At 44.8% G+C, this 21,501-nt stretch overlaps 3 protein-coding genes across 5 annotated transcripts in view; 1 reads left to right on the top strand and 2 right to left on the bottom strand.

The window, feature by feature from the left end:
- VPS36 (vacuolar protein sorting 36 homolog) overlaps positions 1-1,566 on the bottom strand; it is a gene marked incomplete at its 5' end in the record, with an annotated part of 180,141 nt that extends 178,575 nt beyond the window's left edge. Inside the window, one exon of the mRNA XM_083606648.1 lies at positions 1,461-1,566. Coding sequence (XP_083462774.1) covers positions 1,461-1,566 — 106 coding nt within the window. The remainder of the gene's footprint in view (positions 1-1,460) is intronic.
- On the top strand, positions 1,460-16,072 carry DHRS12 (dehydrogenase/reductase 12; the record flags this gene model as incomplete). Of its 2 annotated transcripts, XM_083606727.1 has the most annotated exons (13): positions 1,460-1,574; positions 2,104-2,161; positions 2,313-2,653; positions 3,427-3,565; positions 4,363-4,496; positions 7,308-7,390; positions 9,065-9,157; positions 10,435-10,516; positions 11,977-12,038; positions 13,070-13,174; positions 13,979-14,069; positions 14,667-14,804; positions 15,141-16,072. In XM_083606727.1, the coding sequence occupies 9 exons, from the start codon at positions 4,436-4,438 to the stop codon at positions 15,254-15,256; spliced, it is 831 nt and encodes a 276-aa protein (XP_083462853.1). In that variant the 3' UTR covers positions 15,257-16,072. The 2 variants fall into 2 exon arrangements, with proteins under 2 accessions (XP_083462853.1, XP_083462852.1); XM_083606726.1 differs by lacking the exons at positions 2,104-2,161; positions 2,313-2,653; positions 3,427-3,565 and having other exon boundaries at positions 1,519-1,574.
- A 337-nt stretch (positions 16,073-16,409) lies between these two features.
- The window catches only part of WDFY2 (WD repeat and FYVE domain containing 2), a 99,521-nt gene continuing 94,429 nt past the window's right edge, over positions 16,410-21,501 (bottom strand). For both annotated transcript variants that reach the window (XM_083606663.1, XM_083606662.1), the window contains exons 9-12: positions 21,335-21,436; positions 19,140-19,270; positions 18,757-18,865; positions 16,410-17,393 (exon numbers count right to left, since the gene is read on the bottom strand). In XM_083606663.1, coding sequence (XP_083462789.1) covers positions 17,364-17,393; positions 18,757-18,865; positions 19,140-19,270; positions 21,335-21,436 — 372 coding nt within the window. In that variant the 3' untranslated portion in view covers positions 16,410-17,363. The remainder of the gene's footprint in view (positions 17,394-18,756; positions 18,866-19,139; positions 19,271-21,334; positions 21,437-21,501) is intronic.

The following is a 21,501-nucleotide window of genomic DNA, read 5'->3' as shown; positions in this document are numbered from 1 at the left end:
ACAAATGTGAGTCATATTTTATTTCTCCCCAACCCCTTTCTCTCTTCTCATTTTCTTCAACTCCAAACTCAGTCTCCTACAAACACACAGATGCTCACAGGCTTTCAATTCAAAATAAGGGCAGCAGGCTGGATATTTTTTATTATTATTACATTTATACTCCAGCTTTCCAGCTCAAGATGAAACTAGTGGTTCTCCTTTATCCACAAAACAACCCTGTGAGGTAAGTTAGGCTAAGAAATCATAAATGGTCCTGGTCCAAGGTCACCCAGTGAACTCCATGGGCAAGTATGGATTTGATGCATCGTCTCCCAGGTCTTAGTCCACTTAATACTCTTCTGCCTTATTCCACACTCTTGGAAAGATGTAGAAGTTGAGGAGGAGCAGGGAGGGAAGTGCGGTATACTGTTTCCCCCATGAAATTCACTGGGGCTTATATGTGCAGCAGTGTAGTCACCGTGGCACAAAACCCACTACTGTCCAAATATGTAGTTGTGTCCACATAAATGTGTTAGTTTATATAGACTTAATGCAGCGCTAACCACACTCGGGAGTGCAGCCCATGAAATCTATTCTGGCAAAATGCAATCCCTACACATACTTGTCTACTCAGAATAAAGCCTCCTTGGATTGAACGGTTAAATATGTAGGATTGCAGATTAAGTTCTGTGTCTCGCAGGGATGCACTACTGGACCTAGAATTTAAAAGATGGCATTTTTCTGGACTGTTGAAGCAATAGAACGGGTTGAGGGAGTTGCATGTTAAGAGTCTTTAAAAGTTCCACAAGCAAATGGCCGTCTTTGTTGCAGCCCGTAGATAGAAAGACAACATTTATAACTGTGGAAAGGATGTCATTCATTACAGTGATTTATGTGCCTTTTCCTTTCTCCTCCTATGAAGAGATTGCACCCTAATGTTTTAATGTTGTATCTTAATCTTTTAAATTGTATTTCAATCAACTTGTTTTTATTAATGGTTGTTAGCCACCCTGAGCCCAGTCTTGGCTGGGGAGGGCGGGGTATAAATAAAAATTTATCATTATTATTATTATTTTCTCTTTACTTCTTAAATTCTACCTCTGACAGTGCAATATAACGGGCCTACTCAGAAGTAAGCACTGATTGCTTCGATGGGACTTAACCTTCCTCCCAGATGTGAGTTACTTTTGTGTTATACCGTTGACCAGAAACCCAGTGAAATTACTGAAATTTGTGTTTTGCTTCCACAGCAAGGCTTTTTGCATGAGGAGTCCAAAATCAAGGACTAGGGGAGCGTGGCTTGAAGTGAGGGGAAACTCCAGGTGTTGCGGAACTACAATTCCCACCACAGCCGCGGCCATTTTGTGTGTGATGGGAGTTACACAAGGATTCCTCTCACACACCCGCCCGGGAGGCGGCCCTCCTCCCTCCCTCGGGAGCTCAAGGCAGCGCCGCCACGGGCGAAGTCCAGCTCCGTCGCCGAGCGCCGCCTCTTCGCCAGCGGAGGAGCCGGGCGACGGAGAGGGAGCGGCCCTCGCCATGTCCCTGTACAGGAACTCGGTGTGGTTCGTGAAGGGGCTGCGCCATTACTGCCGGTAAGGGAGCGGGCGGGGTGAGGCGGCGCAAGCCAGCCGAAAGGGCAAAGAGAGGCGGGGGCTGCCATGGCCGTTTCGCCACGGCGTTGGCTTATGGAGGGAAAACGGACCCCACCCCGTCGCCCCGTATTCGAGCCCATTCCCCCTCCTCCGCCCCACGCTTTGGGGACTTTATGTAACGGGGGGAGGGGGCGTTTCCGCGCGCGGCGCCAAAGCCCCTTTTGCGGGACTTGGGCGCCAAGTTCGCGCGAGCCCCTTTGGGTTCGCCGCGGTTCGAGGAGGCAGTTCGCCGCGAGGCGCAGGCGGAGGGAGGCAGAGAGAGAGGGGTGTGTGTATTAAAAGGCGTTCAAGGCGAACGAGGCGCACCTTTGCAATTCTTATTAATAAATTCTTATTAATAATAGTCCTAACTAAAAGTTGTCCCGAGGTTCCGGGTTTCGGCTCTAGGCTGCTCCTAAGGCTGGCCCCAGCCGTGGTTTCTTAAAACCCCCCTCAGTTTCGCAGCGTTGTATAACTTTTTTGCATTCAGTTGGAAGCGGTGATGCCATCTAGGAAGCAAGTCTTGCCCGGTTAAAATCTCGCCCAGGGCAAGATTTTAGATAGACACGTGTGTAGCTGCATTCACATGACCAAGCAGGGGCTACTGAACTACCCTTCTTCTTCTTCTTCTTCTTCTTCTTCTTCTTCGTCTTCGTCTTCGTCTTCGTCTTCGTCTTCTGTATACTGCCCTTTATCCAGAGATCACAGGGCGGTTCACAACATCAAAATACAAAATGAAAACACAAAAATACATAGTTTTCTCTGATTGTGGAATGCTCTCCCCAGAGATCACATGTCTTTAGGCGCCAAGCAAAAACATTCCTCTTTACCCAGGCTATGGCTATTAAGTAATCTGTGGTCTCTGAAAGTGGGGGAGAGAACTGCTATTATGACTTTACTTTATTATTAGGCTGTGGCTGCCTGCCAGCATGCTTTTTATGATGTTACTCTGTTTTTATCATTGGCGTTCTATGTTTTTAATATTGTACACCGCCCTGGGATTGTTTGATAAACAGCGGTATATCAATTTAATAGTAGTAGTAGAGGCACAAATACAAGATGGGTGACACCTGGCTTGAGAGCAGTACATGTGAAAAGGATCTAGGAGTCTTGGTTGAGCACAAACTTGACATGAGCCAACAGTGTGACGCGGCAGCTAAAAAAGCCAATGCAATTCTGGGCTGCATCAATAGGAGTATAGCATCTAGATCAAGGGAAGTCATAGTGCCACTGTATTCTGCTCTGGTCAGACCTCACCTGGAGTACTGTGTCCAGTTCTGGGCACCACAGTTCAAGAAGGACACTGACAAACTGGAACGTGTCCAGAGGAGGGCAGCCAAAATGGTCAAAGGCCTGGAAACGATGCCTTATGAGGAACGGCTAAGGGAGCTGGGCATGTTTAGCCTGGAGAAGAGGAGGTTAAGGGGTGATATGATAGCCATGTTCAAATATATAAAAGGATGTCACATAGAGGAGGGAGAAAGGTTGTTTTCTGCTGCTCCAGAGAAGCGGACACGGAGCAATGGATCCAAACTACAAGAAAGAAGATTCCACCTAAACATTAGGAAGAACTTCCTGACAGTAAGAGCTGTTCGACAGTGGAGTTTGCTGCCAAGGAGTGTGGTGGAGTCTCCTTCTTTGGAGGTCTTTAAGCAGAGGCTTGACAACCATATGTCAGGAGTGCTCTGATGGTGTTCCTGCTTGGCAGGGGGTTGGACTCGATGGCCCTTGTGGTCTCTTCCAACTCTATGATTCTATGATTCTATGATTCTAGTAGAGCAAAACAAGCAAATTGTAGTAGTAGTAGTAGTAGTAGTAGTAGTAGTAGAAGAGCAGCAAAACAAACAAATTATCTGCCTCCCACATACACATTAAAAGGCCATAGGATGTTTATGAGCCAAAGGCCTGGTTGAAGAGAAATGTTTACGCCTTGCACCTTCTTTAGCTGCTAGGCGAGTCTCCTTGGGGATGGTGCAGGATCAGGCAGCAACAGGCTCTGGGCAGAGGTTGAGGGCAGGGTCTACTACCAGGATGGGTTCTTGCAGGGCCACTTTTGCATGAGGACTGTATGCAGGAAGCTTCAGCAGAGGAAAGTTGTTTTTGTTTTACCGTATTGGCCTGAATAGAAGCCTCACTTTCCCCCCAAATTCCAACCGTGAAAAGTTAAAGTGCGGCTTATATTTGCAACCTTACAGTATGCAGCCAGGAGCACAGGGCAAACAGCACCAGGAGCACTGCAAAACATGGCTCGCCCCATGTGTAGGCCCCCCCTCCCCCAAGGTGAGGAAAGGCCTTCACAATACAGCACGCTCCGCCCCTCTGCCCAGTATGCAGCCAGGAGCAGCAAGGAGGGGAGCAGCTTATATTAGGGTATATTTTTCTTTTCCCCCCCTCCAATTTTTAAAGTGTGGCTTATATTTGGGTGTGGCTTATATTTGGGCCAATACGGTACTTGAATGTATGTTGTTAGAAATAAAAGTTACTGTATTGGTAAAGCTAAAATTCCAGACCTTTTGTTTTCTGCTAGTTACTCTACCATTGTGAAAAGTCAGCTGCTAATAATGCTTGCGTTATATATTCAATCTTTTTTTATATAGTTTACAACAAAAATACACTTTAGAGGGAGGAATTGAGTAATATTATAAATGTATAAAACATTCAAAAACTTTTCAATAAAATGTCCCGTCCCCCCCTGTTTAATATGTAGCTAGTATTCTTCCCGAACCTGAGTTTTCATTGACTTCTGCAGGAGTGGCTATGAATCGGCAAGCAAACACTTTGTTCCAGAAGACTTGGAGGTAGATGTAACTGGAAGGCATTTCATGGTCACTGGAGGAAATAGTGGCATTGGCAAGGTGGCTGCAAAAGAGATAGCCCGAAGAGGTAAGTTGAAGCAATACTGCTGCTATTGGGATTATATCTGAGGCTGAGTTTATACAAAACAAGAGGTCTTATTTTCTCTCCTCAGTTGTACAGTCGTACCTCTTGTTAACATCAGTCTCCGGTTGCGTTTTTTCAGGATACGAACGTGGCAAACCTGGAAGTTTATACTTCCGGGTTTCACCGCATGCGCAGAAGTGCTCTGTGCGTCTTGTGCATGCGCAGAAGCGCTCTGCGCACCTTGCGCGTCCGCAGAAGCAGCGCTCTAGTTGCAGACTTTTCGGGGTGCAAATGGCACCCCAGAACAGATTGAGTCCGTAACTAGAGGTACCACTGTATTGACAACTGCCTACAGAAACCTGGGTGGGGAAGAGGCGGAAGAAAACCATAATATTTAAAGAGAGTGGTTACAGCTAGTTCTTCACCTGTGGTGTGAGCCCGGCTTCCACCTGACTTCACAATTTTGCACAACATCTATCAAGTTGAATAGTCTGGCTAGGCCCTTCTCCCATGTTGCAGACTGGCTCCCGCAGTTTCTTTCATTTTTCCTTTTAGTGCCACATCTTTGTTTATCTGTTCTTCTGTTCAAGGAAGACTTTTAAAAACAGTAGCAATCTCTGGGGATCGAAAGGAGTAGTGCATTGTCATGAGTGCTAAACAGGTGGCTTTGCTGTAATTACGTAGAACTTGGTTTTTATCTATGTGCCTGCTTGCTTGCCTTCTGAGAGCTAGGCTCTGAAAATATGCTTTAAATAAGCATGGTCTGCGGACCTCCAAACCAACCCTACTTGTTACATCTTACTTTACATATCGTGTGAACCAACTGCTTCACAATGGCAGAGGACTGCCACCAAGCTCAGGGAGATAGCAGTTGTTACAAGCGTGAGAATTATAATACGGATAAAGCCCCAATTAGCCCCAGTGTGGATTCTGGAGGCTGCCTACATAAGCAGCAACATAGTCTATAGAGCTCTCCACAGTACCAAGTAACCCTGAGTGAGCTGCTTAAAGCATTCTTGGTGGTGTTGTGTGCAAAATACTCTCATTTTTTCTATGGCCACCAGTGCTGAAATAGCATGGAGCAGTAGTGTGTCGCATTTTCTTTCTCTCTGCTATTCCTAACCTCCCATGTCAAGTTGTCTGGAGACCAGTCACATGAGTCTTCCTCCTGAAAAAAGGGTGGGTGGGAAAAGTGGGGGTGGGTGGAGCCAATATGAGCCAAGTCTCCCCAAGATCAGGTGTTCAAAGACAGGAGATTATCTTCTTGTCTTGCTCCACTAGCACTGTATTTTAGCAGTTGCTTCCAGTGAATGTAAGAATATAGACCTGGTAATATTTCAAGCGACCCTGTAAGAGTGTCGCTATTCGGAGGCGTACTTAGGCGCTCTTGGTAAGGAGACATTGGCGCCGCTGCATCCCTTGCATCCTTGCTAGAGGAGCTGAACCAGAGTGGAGAGGCATGATTTTTGCCTCTCACCCCCAGGGCCTGTGCCCTTGGCAAGGGCCAACCTGGACAACCCCTAGGTATGCCCCTGGTGCTGTTCAAGTTTGTCATCTAAATAGCTAAGGGACTTAGAGGAATTCAGCATAGCACTGTGACAATTGTTCCATCAGTACAAACATTTTAGGTAACCTGCAGAATGACCCCCCCTCACCTCCTCTCTCCTCCTGTTCTGCGGATTATCCTGGGCCCTCAAGAACCAATTGGGAGTGGGAGAAGAGGGGAGGAAAAGCTTGATAGTGCTAGCAGAAGCCCTTGCCAGGTTTCCACTAGCAGGGCTCATTAGATGGAGGCGCAAGTTACAGCAACAGCCAAGGCGACATTTTTTCCACCTCGCCGCATCAAGCAGTTGGTCCCTTACCTTTCCCGCCCCGACCTGGCCACAGTGATCCATGCAACGGTCATCTTCAGGCTTGACTACTGTAATTCGCTCTATGCGGGGCTGCCCTTGAAGCTGTCCCAGAAACTCCAGCGGGTGCAGAATGCTGCAGCGAGGCTCCTCATGGGATCTCTGCCATGGGAGCATATTCACCCAGTGCTTTTCAAGCTGCACTGGCTCCCGGTGGAGTACAGGGTCAGATTTAAGGTGCTGCTTTTGATCTTTAAAGCCCTTCACGGCCTAGGACCCTCGTACCTACGGGACCGCCTCTCCCGGTATGCCCCACGGAGAGCCTCAAGGTCCATAAATAGCAACACCCTAGAGGTCCTGGGCCCTAAGGAAGTTAGATTGGCTTCAACCAGAGCCAGGGCCTTTTCAACACTGGCTCCAGCCTGGTGGAACGCTCTGTCTCATGAGACCAGGGCCCTGCAGGATCTGATTTCTTTCCACAGGGCCTGTAAGACAGAGTTGTTCCGCCTGGCCTTTGGCTTGGAGCCAATTTGATTCCCTCCCTCCCTCTCTTTCTTTTTTCTTTTCCTTCTCCTCCTGCGATGAGGCTACATTTTAATATTTTAATGTTTCAATATTTTAATGTATTTTATTTTTGTTTTTAAGTTGTAATCATTCAACTTGTTTTTATTATTGCTTGTAAGCCGCTCTGAGCCCGGCCTTGGCTGGGGAGGGCAGAGTATAAATAAAAAATTATTATTATTATTATTATTATTATTATTATTATTATTGATGAATCCAGCCCTTAGCTGCCTGAAGATTTGCCATTTGTCAAAAACTTCTCAATTATAAAAAGGCATTCTCTGCATTTGCGCAGATTAAACATTCTGTCAGATATGAAGCTATTTGGAAACTTGATTTGAGTATTTCTTTCATGCAGATAGTTCTATGGTCCTTTTCACTGATTGTTTCTGAATTCTTTCAGGGGGACTAGTTCATCTAGTTTGCCGAAACAAAGACAGAGCTGAGGAAGCTAAGAAAGAAATAACAACAGAAACTGATAATCAGGTAAAAGTTGGCCTTGGATGTTTTTTCTACTATGCTTTGTCATTGGAAAGATTACATGTTGCATCCAACTACCATATTTTTCGCTCTATAAGACGCACTTTCCCCCCTCCAAAAATTAAGGGGAAATGTGTGTGCATCTTATGGAGAGAATGCAGGCTCCTTGGCTTCAGCGATAGCAACGCGAAGCCTCCGAAGCGTAGAGGCAGAGGCTTCGCGTTGCTTTCACTGAAGCCAGGAGAGCAAGACTCTCCTGGCTTCAGCAAAAGGAACCTGAAGCCTGCGGAGCGCAGCGGGAACAAAGGCTTCAGGGATAGCCACCTGAAGCCAGGAGAGCAAGACTCTCCTGGCTTCAGAAGAGAAGGAGAGCTGCGCAGCGCCCCTTCAGCGAAGCAGGAGGAGAAATGGAAGGGGTTCCGTTTCTCCTGCCGCTTCGCTGAAGGGACGCTGAGCAGAGAGGGGGAGTTTTTTTTCCCCTTGTTCTCCCCCTCTAAAACAAGGTGAGTCCTATGGTCGGGTGCATCCTATAGAGCGAAAAATACGGTAAGTCATACTCATATATTCCTTCAAATTAATGGAAATGACTAATTAAGGTCCATTTATTTCAGTAAGATCCAACCCTACAGGTTTTTGTGAGCAATTCGCCTGTTGGCCAGTTGCATTTCTTTTGTTTGGTTGTATTTTCCACCACTGAATAGTGCTACAAATCCTGCCCGTTTCTGTGGAAGTTTGGATGTATTTCAACTCCTGGAATTTGAAATAAAAAATTATTGTTTTTTGGAATATGGAACCTGGTATTCAAGTTCCACCACAGTTACAGCTGGATCAACTAAATGGAGATTTTCATTCCATGTGTTGACTCAGATGATATTTCTAGTGCATAGCTAAAAGGAAGATTAAAAAAAAAAAAACACCAGAAATTATTAGTATCCTTTTTTAAAAAATAGATGCTGCAGCATCTAAGGGAGTGACAAATATTTCCACAAATGAGCAACAGTCAATTATGCATTAAAACTGCCTTAAAACTAAGAAAATGTGCTCCCTCTTTGGATCCATCTGTGCTATACTGTAATTTAAAGCAGTGTTATGTTACTTTAAACAGTCAATGTTTCCCCCAATGATTTTTGCATGATGCTGAGATTAAAATCTTTACCTCTGAGTCTCAGACAGTGGTACCATGATTACCTTGTATGCACTTGCATTTGTGGAATAAGTAGTCACTGCAGTGAGCAGCAGCTACATTATCAGAAAAATGGACTTTCATTCTATCCTCTCCCTTCTATGGAATCTTGAGTCAAAAATAGCTTCTGGAGCTATGAATCTCATTGTGGGCAGCATCTGTAAGTTGCCAGGTTACTTCTTACGCAACACATGAAACAGTCCCTATGTTGTGTTCTGCATTTTTTGCTGCTTGGATTTCTCTGTCAACCACAAATATTCAAAGATTCTCTCTGCGATTTAGATACAGCTTGGCTAAATGGATATATTGTGTTCCTGCTATCTGATTATGTAGTGTTGTTAAAGCATGTTAAATGAACCCTTTCAATCTTGTGGTGGGGTGACTGAGCTGTGCTTGGGATGTAAGATTTGGAGCCAGGTGATGCTGCAGAAAGCTACTGAATTGGTTGTAGAAATTTTTTTGGTTTGGTTAACAACTCTTCTTTTCTCCTTTCCTAGAATGTTTTTATCCATATTCTGGACATGTCTGACCCCAAAGGAATTTGGGAATTTGCTGAACGGTTCAAGAATGAACACAGATTAAACGTCTTGGTGAGTTGGGAACTTAAAAGTGAAGCCTATCTCTAGGGATTTGGTGGGCTGCCAAACATTGACACCAGAGTTTGAAACTCCCATTGTTCTAAGTGCATTACGCAACAGGGAATTTCAATAATGCGAGCAGTTTCTGAGCTGTGGGAGCTGTACTGTGCCTAAGTTTTCAGTTTAAAACTGCCACTGCTGGAACGAAAGGAGGACCTTTTTCTGCCTCCCCACTTCCAGCTATTCTCTGAGAACCTGAGACGGGACCCTCATAAGAATATTAGGCGGGCGGGCTGGGAAAGTATGGCTTTGTTTTTTGCAGTCTTCAGATGAGGACTAGACTATGTGAAAAATGAATATAAGATTTTAGCTGCAGTTAATTCATTTTCAGCTTTGTATTCTTGTTATAAGGGACGCGGGTGGCGCTGTGGGTTAAGCCACAGAGCCTAGGACTTGCCGATCAGAAGGTCGGCAGTTCGAATCCCCGCAACGGAGTGAGCTCCCATTGCTCGGTCTCTGCTCCTGCCAAGCTAGCAGTTTGAAAGCACGTCAAAGTGCAAGTAGATAAATAGGTACCGCTCCGGCGGGAAGGTAAATGGCGTTTCCGTGTGCTGCTCTGGTTCGCCAGAAGCGGCTTAGTCATGCTGGCCACATGATCCGGAAGCTGTATGCCGGCTCCCTCGTCCAATAAAGCGAGATGAGCGCCGCAACCCCAGAGTCTGCCACGACTGGACCTAATGGTCAGGGGTCCCTTTACCTTCACCTTTATTCTTGTTGTAAAAAAATTGCACCTAGACATTCTATTGCGGTGCCCATAACCTAGGTTTAAGGTGCTATTTAGCTCCTAGCTTTCACATCTCAGTTTCTAACACCGATTGACACTATCTAGTAACTAGCAGTTACTTGCTTGAACAAGAAACAGGTAATATTCTTTGTACTGCCAGCACTGTAGCCAGAAATTCTAAATTTCTGTGCAAGCGTCATTTTCATATGGCGGCTTAACGCTGCACAGTTGAGATTTATCATTCTTGAAAGTATTGTATGCAGCAAAGTGCTTTGACTCCCATAAATGTGAAGCTGCCTTATTCCTTTCAAGCCATTGCTCCACCTTGCTCAGTATACAGTATTCTGTTATCTAGACTGACTGGTAGTGGCTCTTCAGGGTTCCAGGTGAGAGTTGTTTCCAGTCCTACCAAATTCAACGTAGAACTTTCTGCATATTCAAAGCGCATGCTCTGCCACTACGACACAGCACAGATACATATTTTAACTATATTTTCTTCTTGTAGGTCAACAATGCAGGCTGCATGGTAAACCAAAGAGAACTGACGAAAGATGGGCTTGAAAAGAATTTTGCTACAAATACTTTGGGTATGTAGGGCAGTTTTCCTGGGAAGTTGTCGTTGTCTGGAAGTGGAGGTTGTGCATTTCTGAAGCGTTCTTCTGATGCCTGAGTACGCTTGGCTATTGTTTATACTATCTAATAGGGCCTCCTAACACATATACAGTGGACCTCGGGTTACATACGCTTCAGGTTACAGATTCCGCTAACCCAGAAATAGTACCTCGGATTAAGAACTTTGCTTCAGGATAAGAACAGAAATCGGGCTCTGGCAGCGCGGCAGCAGGAGACCCCATTAGCTAAAGTGGTGGTTCAGGTTAAGAACAGTTTCAGGTTAAGAACGGACCTCTGGAATGAATTAAGTACAGTGGTACCTCGGGTTACATACGCTTCAGGTTATAGACACCGCTAACCCAGAAATAGTGCTTCAGGTTAAGAACTTTGCTTCAGGATGAGAACAGAAATCGCACAGCAGCAGCAGCAAGAGGCCCCATTAGCTAAACAGTTTCAGGTTAAGAACAGACCTCCGGAATGAATTAAGTACTTAACCCAAGGTACCACTGTACTTAACCCAAGGTACCACTGTAGATTGAACATCCAGTTAACTCTTTTAAAAAGCAACAACACAGAGGAAGAAACATGCATACAGAAATAACATACCATTGAATTGGATTGCCATAAATAACTTTCAAATTGTTTTCTTCCTTGTCTAGTGAGGGTCAGACAAGAAGCAGTGGGTTTAGACTAAAGGAAGGTGGTCTTGGGTTTAACTCTGTAGGTGAGAGCAGTTCAGTTTCTTGGTTGTGAAATGTACCTCTGGAATTTACATTAACAGGTTAAACAGGTGTATGCTGCTGTTTTACACAGAATATCCTGCTTTAGGGCATGGAATTGTACTTGAATAAGTAATCATATTGGGACGAGGATGGTGCTGTGGTCTAAACCACAGAGCCTAGGGCTTGCCGATCAGAAGGTCAGCGGTTTGAATCCCTGCGATGGGGTGAGCTCCCGTTGCTCGGTCCCTGCTCCTGCCAACCTAGCTCCCTCGGCCACTAAGGTGAGATGTGCGCCGCAACCCCAGAGTCGTCTGCGACTGGACGTAACGGTCAGGGGTCCCTTTCCCTTTAAGTAATCATATGTCAGGTTTTTAACTTGGTGCATTATTTGAATGGTGCTCTCAAATAAGAGGGTGCTTCATGGTCCAAGTACAAAGTTTTGATGCTGTGTCCTTTGCTAACCGAAGGAGCTCTACTGCACTTCCCATGGGCATCTGGTTTGCTGCAGTGAGAATAGAGTGCTTGACCTAGATGGACTTTGTCCTGATGCAACGGAGCTCTTTATTTTACTTCTCTTTAAAAGCCTTGTGAAATGTGGAGCAATCCATCCAGCTGAAGGGTAGGAGAGTGAAGTTTTATTAAATATACAAAAAAAACAAACCAACAACTTGTGGGAGGTAATGCATGCTAAACATTTTTTATTTATCTTCTAGGTACATATATTTTAACAACAGCCCTTCTACCTCTCTTGGAAAGAGAAGATGACCCTAGAGTTGTAAGTTTGTATGTCTTAGTTCGGGGGCACTTGGCTGTCCCTTTCATTGTCATTCCTGTTCTCAATATTCATAACTCCCAGGGCAAGTAGGTGCTCTACTGTTGGGCAAAGGGGCCCTATCAATTATGATTTTCCTCACTACAAGTGGACCACTCTCTCCGTCTTCAGAGGAAGAGATATGAAATGTTCTGTAGTCTCTGGCAACCCACCCAGGGACAGGAGGACGGTGAGGCCCATTGCAGCTAATAGCATCTTAATTGGGGAACAAACTAATATAGCGCCTGACTCAATACCACGACAAACCATTGCATATGCTGGCACAAATGTTGAGGTGCCGTGGTGCTAATGTGTACCTTCATGCTTCACTGAAACAGTTTTATTTGCACAATCCAAAATGTTTGGTGCAAGCGAAGCAGTTTAATTGCCTCCTTCAGTGTTTGTCCTCCTGAGTGGGAAAGCAATGTTTTCCGTTGTGTCAGAAGCCACTGAGTGTTTAAAAGAATTACCATTCCAGTTTACAAATGAATTATTTCCAACAGCGGTGCATAAACGGTTCAGTTATATATTTCCAAGGGGAAACAGTGTCATAGACAGAGAGAGATTTGGCCTGTTATGATTGATGTGGTTGCATTTTGTGTAAGAACCTTTGGAATGTTTGATTTGAGTAGTTAATCCACGCTTGCAGCGTGACTTTTAAAGGGCCGTTGGCAAGATAGAAACCAACAGGGCTGTCAAGGGAGTCGGCCAGCATTGTGGATGACTGAATTTCAGCATTCAGTTGCCACTCCTTGGGTGGGGGGCTTGTGGCACTAGATGTTGTTGGACTATATGTCTCATCATCCCATGCTGGCTGAGGCTGAATGCAGCTGGGATCCAACATCTAGAGGGCCACAGGTTTCCCACCCGTGCTTTAAGTGAACTGCTAAACTTACATTGTCATTGTGATTATCTATCCAAGTTGCATGTAAAGACAAGTCTACTTGTGGATAAGGATTTCATAGTTCCTTTGGTTTGTTTATTTTATTTTGCAGATCACTGTCTCCTCAGGAGGAATGTTAGTTCAGAAACTAGATGTATCAAACTTGCAATCAGAGAATGTGGCATTTGATGGGACAATGGTCTATGCGCAGAATAAGGTAGGATCTGTAGTTCTTGAACGAACAGCCACAGACTACGTAGCTGCTTTGCAGTCCTGTATTTTTGTCATACTATACATTTTATGTACTTTGCTTGCTCTTTCTATAGATAATTCTTTAAAATACTCTATGTAAAGTCTTGTCTTACAACCAGCACCCATAACAGTTGAGCTATTGGGACTATTATACACTTGTCAAGTTGGGTCTTTATTTACATAGAAAAGACTCCTTTAACTCACTGTATCTCATAGAGGCATTGTTCAGTTTGGAGATTCTAAAGTCCAGATATTATTTAATGTTAACTAGTTATTAATTAAGAGAAACTTGCTTTTTGAAAAGCATTTTTCCACCCTGGTTTCAGGTGTAAGATTTTGGGGGGACGACAATGACTTTATTGGACAGTACCAACTGGGTGGTCATTCTCCACTTGCTTGAAGGCAGGAGAAAATGTCATTACTGTACCTTTGCATCACCCTCTTGGAATGGTAATTCATTTTTCCTGCTTTGCTTGAAGCAGACCAGATTTCAGAGGTGCTCTTCTGGCCTAGTGTGTGTCTTGAGTAGTGAGTGCGCAATGAGGGCTATACATGAGAGCTCCTTTGCCCTTCTCTCATCTAAAACTGGAATAGAAATAGAAACCTGCCCTGTTGTCACACACAAAGAAGGCAGGGCACAGGCTAGCTGCAGTGCTGCGCTTCCAAAGGAAGAAATAACCGCGCTGCGTAAGTCAATACTGAATATGAAGATGCCAGACTAATGGCCTATTGATCTTTTTTCAGTTTTATGCCTTTTGTCGTATCCTAGAGACAGCAAGTGGTCATGACAGAACAGTGGGCTAAAGCACATCCCAGTGTTCACTTTTCTTCTATGCATCCTGGCTGGGCAGATACACCAGGTACTTGTTGCTGAGCAGAAATATTTAATCTCTTTGACTAAATTGGGAGTGGGGCACCTGTGGGCCTCTCTAGCTGTTACTGGACTACAAGCTGCATCATTCCCAATTGTTGTCTGGGACTGATAGGAGTTAAGAGTCCAACATTCACCCCAGAGCTAAACAGAGAGTATCTTTTGCTATTATATGAAGGGGATGGGAGAAATAGGAAGGAGAAGTGGCACACTCTTATTATTCCTGTTTCTCTTTGAACTTTTGCATTTCTTTTGCCTCATCCTTGGTTTAGCTGCTTTGGAGAATTCCTGCCGCCTTGCAGGTAACTTGTGCCCATGCAGAACTTCAAGCACACTTCATTAAGTGTGTTTAAAGGGCTCTGTGTTATCCAAGTGCTTAGGAAGTGTGAGGAAGAAGAGAGTCTGGTAGCGTAAAATCATATGGAGTGTTAAGGTTTGTAGGAAGAAATGTCCAAGGGCTTTTTGTAGACCGAAGATGTAGCAGAGCCCAAGATTAGGGTAGTAGCAGTCAAACAGCCTAATTATTGGTAGGCATGTGTTTGTCGGGAAGCTGTTATTTATGCTTATCTCAACTGTCACCTTGCAGCAGTGAGGTCATCTATGCCAGATTTCTACGAGAAAATGAAGAATAGATTGCGGACAGCGGACCAGGGGGCAGACACGGTGGTATGGCTTGCAGTCTCTCATGAAGCAGGCAAGCAAGCAAGCGGGCAGTTCTTCCAAGGTAAGGGAGTTAATGTATCATTGAACGCGGTATAATAATAGAGAAGGACAGAATAAGCTGTCCCTAGTAATATATATAAACCAAACAGGGTAAACCTAAAAAAATGAACACATTGAACTCATATACAAACTGTACAGGGCTAGGATTGGCTGCAACTCCCTACTGAATATATATTGTGGAAACCTGGTTTTGTCGTGCTTACCTAACTTTATGAACATTTACATTCCTGCAAGCTCTGTCCTCCCTTCAGCTCACTGATGGGAAGGTCAGAAAAGCAGGTTCAAGAACTCGGGTTCTTGATTGTTGAAATAACTTATTTTGCCCTTTTGTTTCCAGACCGGCAGCCTGTTCCAACCCACTTGCCACTTGCCCAGACCAAATCTTCACCGGGTGATGAAGCAAAACTGATGCAGTGTCTGGAAGAGCTCTCACAAAAGTTTAAACCCAGATAATCATTAGAGTCTAGAAGCATTAACAGTGTGTACTGAACTAGTGACCTCTTGACAATATGCAATTGGAAAGCTATAATATGTGCAAGTGAGTATAAGCCAATAACATGCTTTATTATAGGGCAGGAAGAAAGGCACTGTTAAAAATGCAGTGATTCTGTTTTGACATGCTTTGCATCTTGAAAATTTCCTCCCGATAGAATTGTAGTTTCTGGAATGATTTCTAGAAAAAAAGTTGAAAACACTTGGGCTGCAATTTCATTGAAGCTAGGTTTCAATCAAGACAACTGTAGGCATACTTTAGTTTGCAAAAGATTTGATTATGGAGCACAGAGTATTATTTGTATGCCTACTTGCATTTCCTTCCTGTCATGCTGTAACTTCTGTTTATTAGCCATTTCCCATTTGTTCTTTTTAAAAATCACAAATACTTGGGGATGAGATGCTGTGATGGTTAGTGCTTGTATTATTAACATTCCAGTGGGAGCACAGTATCTATTTTCTAAAAATCTCTCAAGGTGCTAATACCTTTTTATGTAATTATTATGCATCAAGAATGCCCACTGTGCCACAACAAGTATGAAACAGCCCACCTTCTGGAATCTCAGAATTGTGGAGTTGGAAGGGATCCCAAGGGTCATCTAGTCCAACTCCCCTGCAGTGCAGGAATACAAGATTATACACGACAGGTGGTCATCCAACCTCTGCAGAATTATAAATTTGCTAGAGTCTAAACATTTTTGAAATTGTATTTTGGTTTGCACTTCTGAAGTTTTCCTGCAAGAAAAATCTAATTAAAACCTAATGTTTGAAAAAGCATTATGTTTGTTCCAGGGCATCCTTTTTTGAAGGACGGACAGCTACATTTAAGTTCATATAGACATCTGTATGAATTGTATAAAATAAGTCATATTTAAGTTGGCAGTACTTTGCATAGTTTCTTATGTAGATAAAGCTCATATATTTGGTATCACTTGGCAGTCAGCATACAGTCTTCTTGCTGTGAATGAAGTTAACATATATTTGCACACTGCTTTCAAAAATCCCAGCAGAGAAAGGTGAGTGGGAGTTTCCCTGTAGGAGGATCTTCCCAGTTTGGAAGAAAATTAAAATAAATGGCAGAGGTTTAGAAAATAGATGAGTCTCTTATACCAGATGCTATGAAAGGAAGTTTTTATTTCAGCAATTTACTTTTTGAAAAAGGCAGCAAAACAAAATATGAAATTAAACCACATTAATTTGGGGAGGGGGGCAACATTGAGAATTAGAAACAAATCACAGTTATCAGCAATTTTAAAAACACATCCTGCCAGAGAGGTGGCAGGAATGAAATAGTTAGTTTCAAACCATGCCCAGTAACACTAGCATAATTCTCACCCTGCCTTCTAAAAAAAAAAGGTTCAGGTATCACTGGTCCAGCTAAACAAGAATATTTCCACACTGCCAAGGTATGGCAATTGCATAAAACTATTTTATGCAGCCCTCAGTTTGAACTGGTTTCTATGCTCGTGGGTCAAGCCTGAAAAATAGTTTAGCAACAAATTCTGAAGTTTGTAAACAAGCACTTCTCTTGGCTATGCAATGAAAAAGACTGGACGTTGTCTAACTTTTCCTCCCCCTCACAACCCACAGTACCATTTGCTAGAATGCCGTTGCAAAGACAACCTTTACTGTTAAGGTTCTTGCTCAATGACTCTGCTGGGAAAGATAGAAAGAGGAATCCTTTGCTTTTCTTTTAGCCCCTAAGAGCAGATTCAGCCTCTCCAACCTAATATTGCAGAATGCTACTCACATTTGCAAGAATTCCTCCACGCCAAACAGCACAAGTCGACAGAGAACATGAAACACAAACCGCACCGCACACAGACTCCCCAGACAAGTTCCAAATGGCTGAGCAGAGCCAGATTGTATAGTTGTTAAGTTTAAAAAAATATTTCTTGCATTTTGAGAACAAAGAAGTAGAGTGTTTGGTGCAAGTGTTCACCCTGGATCTAGTACGTCACTTGAAAAACCATCCGGAAGTTAACAGTCGCCACACAGCTTGCTTCATCTTCTGCAGTACATTAAGAATCCCTTCTTCAGAAATGCTGCTTTGTATTTCACCGATGCATCAAGATACTACAGGTGTCATATCCCACAACTGTTAAAAAGATACAAATGTGGACAGTGAGAAGAGATTCAGGTGTGATTTACTGCATTATTTGTGGCTAGTTCTAACAAGTCGACAGCGGACAGGGTAGAACCCAGTGAGGGACAGATAAACCCAAAGTAGGGTGGCATGCGGTCTGCCTCTTCACAAAAGTGTTAGAAAATCAGATATATAAGCTAATTGCCAAATGCCACCTTAAACCTAGGCTGTGGTCACCACAACAGAATGTCTGGGCACCATTCCCCCCCATGGAATTATTATTCATTTTTATACCACTTTATATTTTAAATAAAAATCTCACATTAAAACATCAAATAAAGCAATCCAGAATAAAACAAACTCAAACTAAAACAAACTCAAATAAAAGTTCCTTCTCTAAATGACATTTTACTTTCCCCATATGTATTTTCCTACTTAATTTAGGGACGCGGGTGGCGCTGTGGTCTAAACCACAGAGCCTAGGGCTTGCCGATCAGAAGGTTGGTGGTTTGAATCCCCACGACGGGATGAGCTCCCGTTGCTCGGTCCCTGCTCCTGCCAACCTAGCAGTTCGAAAGCATGTCAAAGTGCAAGTAGATAAATAGGTACTGCTCTGGCAAGAAGGTAAACGGTGTTTCCGTGCGCTGCTCTGGTTTTGCCAGAAGCAGCTTAGTTGTCATGCTGGCCACATGACCCAGAAAAACTGTCTGGACAAACATCGGCTCCCTCAGCCAATAAAGCGAGATGAGCGCCGCAACCCCAGGGTTGTCCGCAACTGGACTTAACGGTCAGGGGTCCCTTTACCTTTACTTAATTTAGATAGCTGCCCCATAGCAGAAGTACTGTAAGAAGCCAGTGTAGTATAGTGGTTAGTGTTGTACTAGGAACCAAGAGATCAGGGTTGAAAAATCCCCACTCAGTCATGAAGCTCAGTGGGTGAGCTCTGACCAGTCACAGGGCCCTTGAAATTATAAATAGCAAGAAAAGGTAAAGGGACCCCTGACCATTAGGTCCAGTTGTGACTGACTCTGGGCTCATCTCGCTTTCTTGGCCGAGGGAGCCGGCATACAGCTTCCGGGTCATGTGGCCAGCATGACTGAGCCGCTTCTGGCGAACCAGAGCAGCGCACGGAAATGCCGTTTACCTTCCCTCTAGAGTGGTACCTATTTATCTACTTGCACTTTGACGTGCTTTCGAACTGCTAGGTTGGCAGGAGCAGGGACCGAGCAATGGGAGCTCACCCCGTCGCGGGGATTCGAACTGCCGACCTTCTGATCGGCAAGTCCTAGGCTCTGTGGTTTAACCCACAGCGCCACCCGCATCCCTCTTTGAGATATAGGGGGCATACCTATAAATCCCACCAGGCAGTACTTACCTTAATAACTTTGTCTGTCCCAGATGTCAGGAGCCACCCTCGTGTTGCATCAAAGTGTACATGGACGACATTGTGTTTGCTGTCATGGAAAGTGGCTGTGGGAGCACGCCTGAGGGAAGAGCAAACAATGAGTGAAGCAGAAGCTCTGCTTTAGAAAGGGTGGTGGAATCTATTAGTAAGTTGATTTCTCATGTCTGCATTGCTCTGAGGGAGCATCACTGTGGACACATAATTCTTAAGGCTTGGAGAAGAGAATTTCCAACATTTAGTCTGTTGCAATATCAGTTTCCCACAGAAACTGGAATGTTTTGTCATGGATGTGTAGAAGGCAGGATAGGTAGACCACAAGGAAGGAGGGGAGAGGACCAGGGGCTGCTACTTACTCCTCATCTGTTATTGATTCGTAACAACTATCACAGACTCTCACATCAAATTCGAACCCCATCAGTGGAATGGAAGAGCGCTTTGAACTGCACTTGCCACATACTGCTTTCCCGCACTTCCGGCAATGATGCTGAAATTAAAAACACAGCGAAGCGCAACGTGGACGAGATGAACGAACAATGCCAGACATATTTGTTTACATGTTGTAGCTTATCCTACAAAAGGGAGTTACAAGGGTATTTTGTAAGATTTGTCAATCTGGATCAAGAATTAGCAACCTATTCTGGAGGAGGAGGAAAAAGGTGAAACTGTTTATAGCTCCAACTGTATCTAAACCAGCATTTCATAGCACAAAGCCACTATTTCTGCAAGAGACATTGCTTGCCTTAAAAAAAACCACTTATTTTTTTCTAGACTGTAATCCTATCTCAACATAGGATCAAGTGCCCTTGAAAGCCAGAAAATCAGCAAAATGAAAACTTGTGGCAAAACAGTTCCCAAAACCTTCCAATTATGACAAATCACATTTGACTTATAACTGCAGCCTTCTCATTTATTTGAATGCTTCAACCCTAACAATTCATTATTGGTGGTAATAATACACTGATAATAAGTTTACCTACAGGCTTGCATGCTAAGTAACATGATCAGAAGGCAAATAAAACGTGTGTAAGTTTGAACAATGGATTATTTCACCTTTCTCCAGCAGCTCCCCACACAGCTGAACAAAGCCCACACTATTTTCTTCAAAGGGCAAGGTATTCTATTATCCCCCTGATACCCCTTTCTTGATGACATCCATATTTTATGTACAGGGAGCAGGGCCCACCCATGAGGCAAAGCGAGGCAACCAACTCAGGATCCACAGCGGCAGCAGATCCCAATGAAGATCTTAACACCCCCCCTCCTTCCCTGGCGGAAAGAGGGGCACTATTCTGTGGTTCACCTCACGTGCCAATATGTCTTGGGCTGGCCCTAACATGAACTGAGAAATCCACCACAAACACCTGGGTTTGAAAATATTACATTATTTCAGTGGGAAAGGTCCTTATCTACACCAGTCCCATTTTAACTACCGTATTTTTCGCTCTATAGGACGCACTTTTTCCCCTCCAAAAATGAAGGAGAAATGTGTGTGCGTCCTATGGAGCGAATGCAGGCTCCCTGGCTTCAGCGATAGCAAGGCAAAGCCTCCGAAGCCTGCACTCCGGAGGCTTCGCGTTGCTTCCGCTGAAGCCAGGAGAGTCTGCTCTTTGAGGCTGGCGGTGGGGGAAAGCAGCACTTCCCCCATGGCCAGCCCCAGAGATTGGGGGGCAGCGGGAAGGCGAGTGACGCCTTCCCGCTACTCTCCAACCCGGCTTCGAGGCTGGCGGTGGGGAAAGCAGCGCTTCTCCCATGGCCAGCCCCAGAGATTGGGGGGCAGCGGGAAGGCGAGCGACGCCTTCCCGCTACTCTCCAACCTGGGTTGGAGGCTGGCGGCGGGGAAAGCAGCGCTTCCCCCATGGCCAGCCCCAGAGATTGGGGGGCAGCGGGAAGGCGAGCGACGCCTTCCCGCTACTCTCCAACCCGGGTTGGAGGCTGGCGGTGGGGAAAGCAGCGCTTCCCCCATGGCCATCCCCAGAGATTGGGGGGCAGCGGGAAGGCGAGCGACGCCTTCCCGCTACTCTCCAACCCGGCTTCGAGGCCGGCGGTGGGGAAAGCAGTGCTTTCAACCAACCCTCCAACCCTCCTGTGGGCTTTTGCAGGAGATGGGGGAATTTCCCCACCTCCCGCAAAAGCAGGCAAATGCCGTGCGCTCTTTAAAGGGACTGCGCGGCTTTGCTGGCTTTTCTAGGAGGTGGGGGAATTCCACCACTGCGTGGAGCCTGTCCACTGCTCCCAGAGCTGCCGGGGGGGGGGGCAGGGGAATCATATTTTTTCCTTGATTCCCCCCCCCTGAAAACTAGGTGCGTCCTATGGTCCGGTGCGTCCAATCGTGCGAAAAATACGGTAATTTGTACAGATTCATTTCCATAGGCTTCTTTTTGCAAACCTTGGATTTCACTCAAGCCTAGTGATACTCTCATCTTGGCGGTTTGGGCTATATAAGGATCCACATTAGGTGAATGAGTTCACTATTTAATGTAGATAGGACACTGATCAAGTGAAAACAGGAGTGTGCCTTCAATTATGTAAGGAGCAGCGTACCACATACCTGTCTAAGGCCTATTTTCTTGCAATCCCACATTTGTTTGAAGTTCCAGAAGAACGGCTGATCACACTTTTGACAAGAGTCGCTATCCAGCCATTCAGGCGTCTAATGCAAGAATGAAGATGGAAAAAGCATCAAGTCCAGCAGCAAGTGGATTCTATATACAGATC

Source organism: Podarcis filfolensis (assembly GCF_964270895.1).
Source record: "Podarcis filfolensis genome assembly, chromosome: 3".
Classification (NCBI taxonomy): Eukaryota; Metazoa; Chordata; class Lepidosauria; order Squamata; family Lacertidae; genus Podarcis; species Podarcis filfolensis.
The sequence above is the reverse complement of the archived record's forward strand: the minus strand, read 5'-3'. Positions and strand labels throughout refer to the sequence as shown.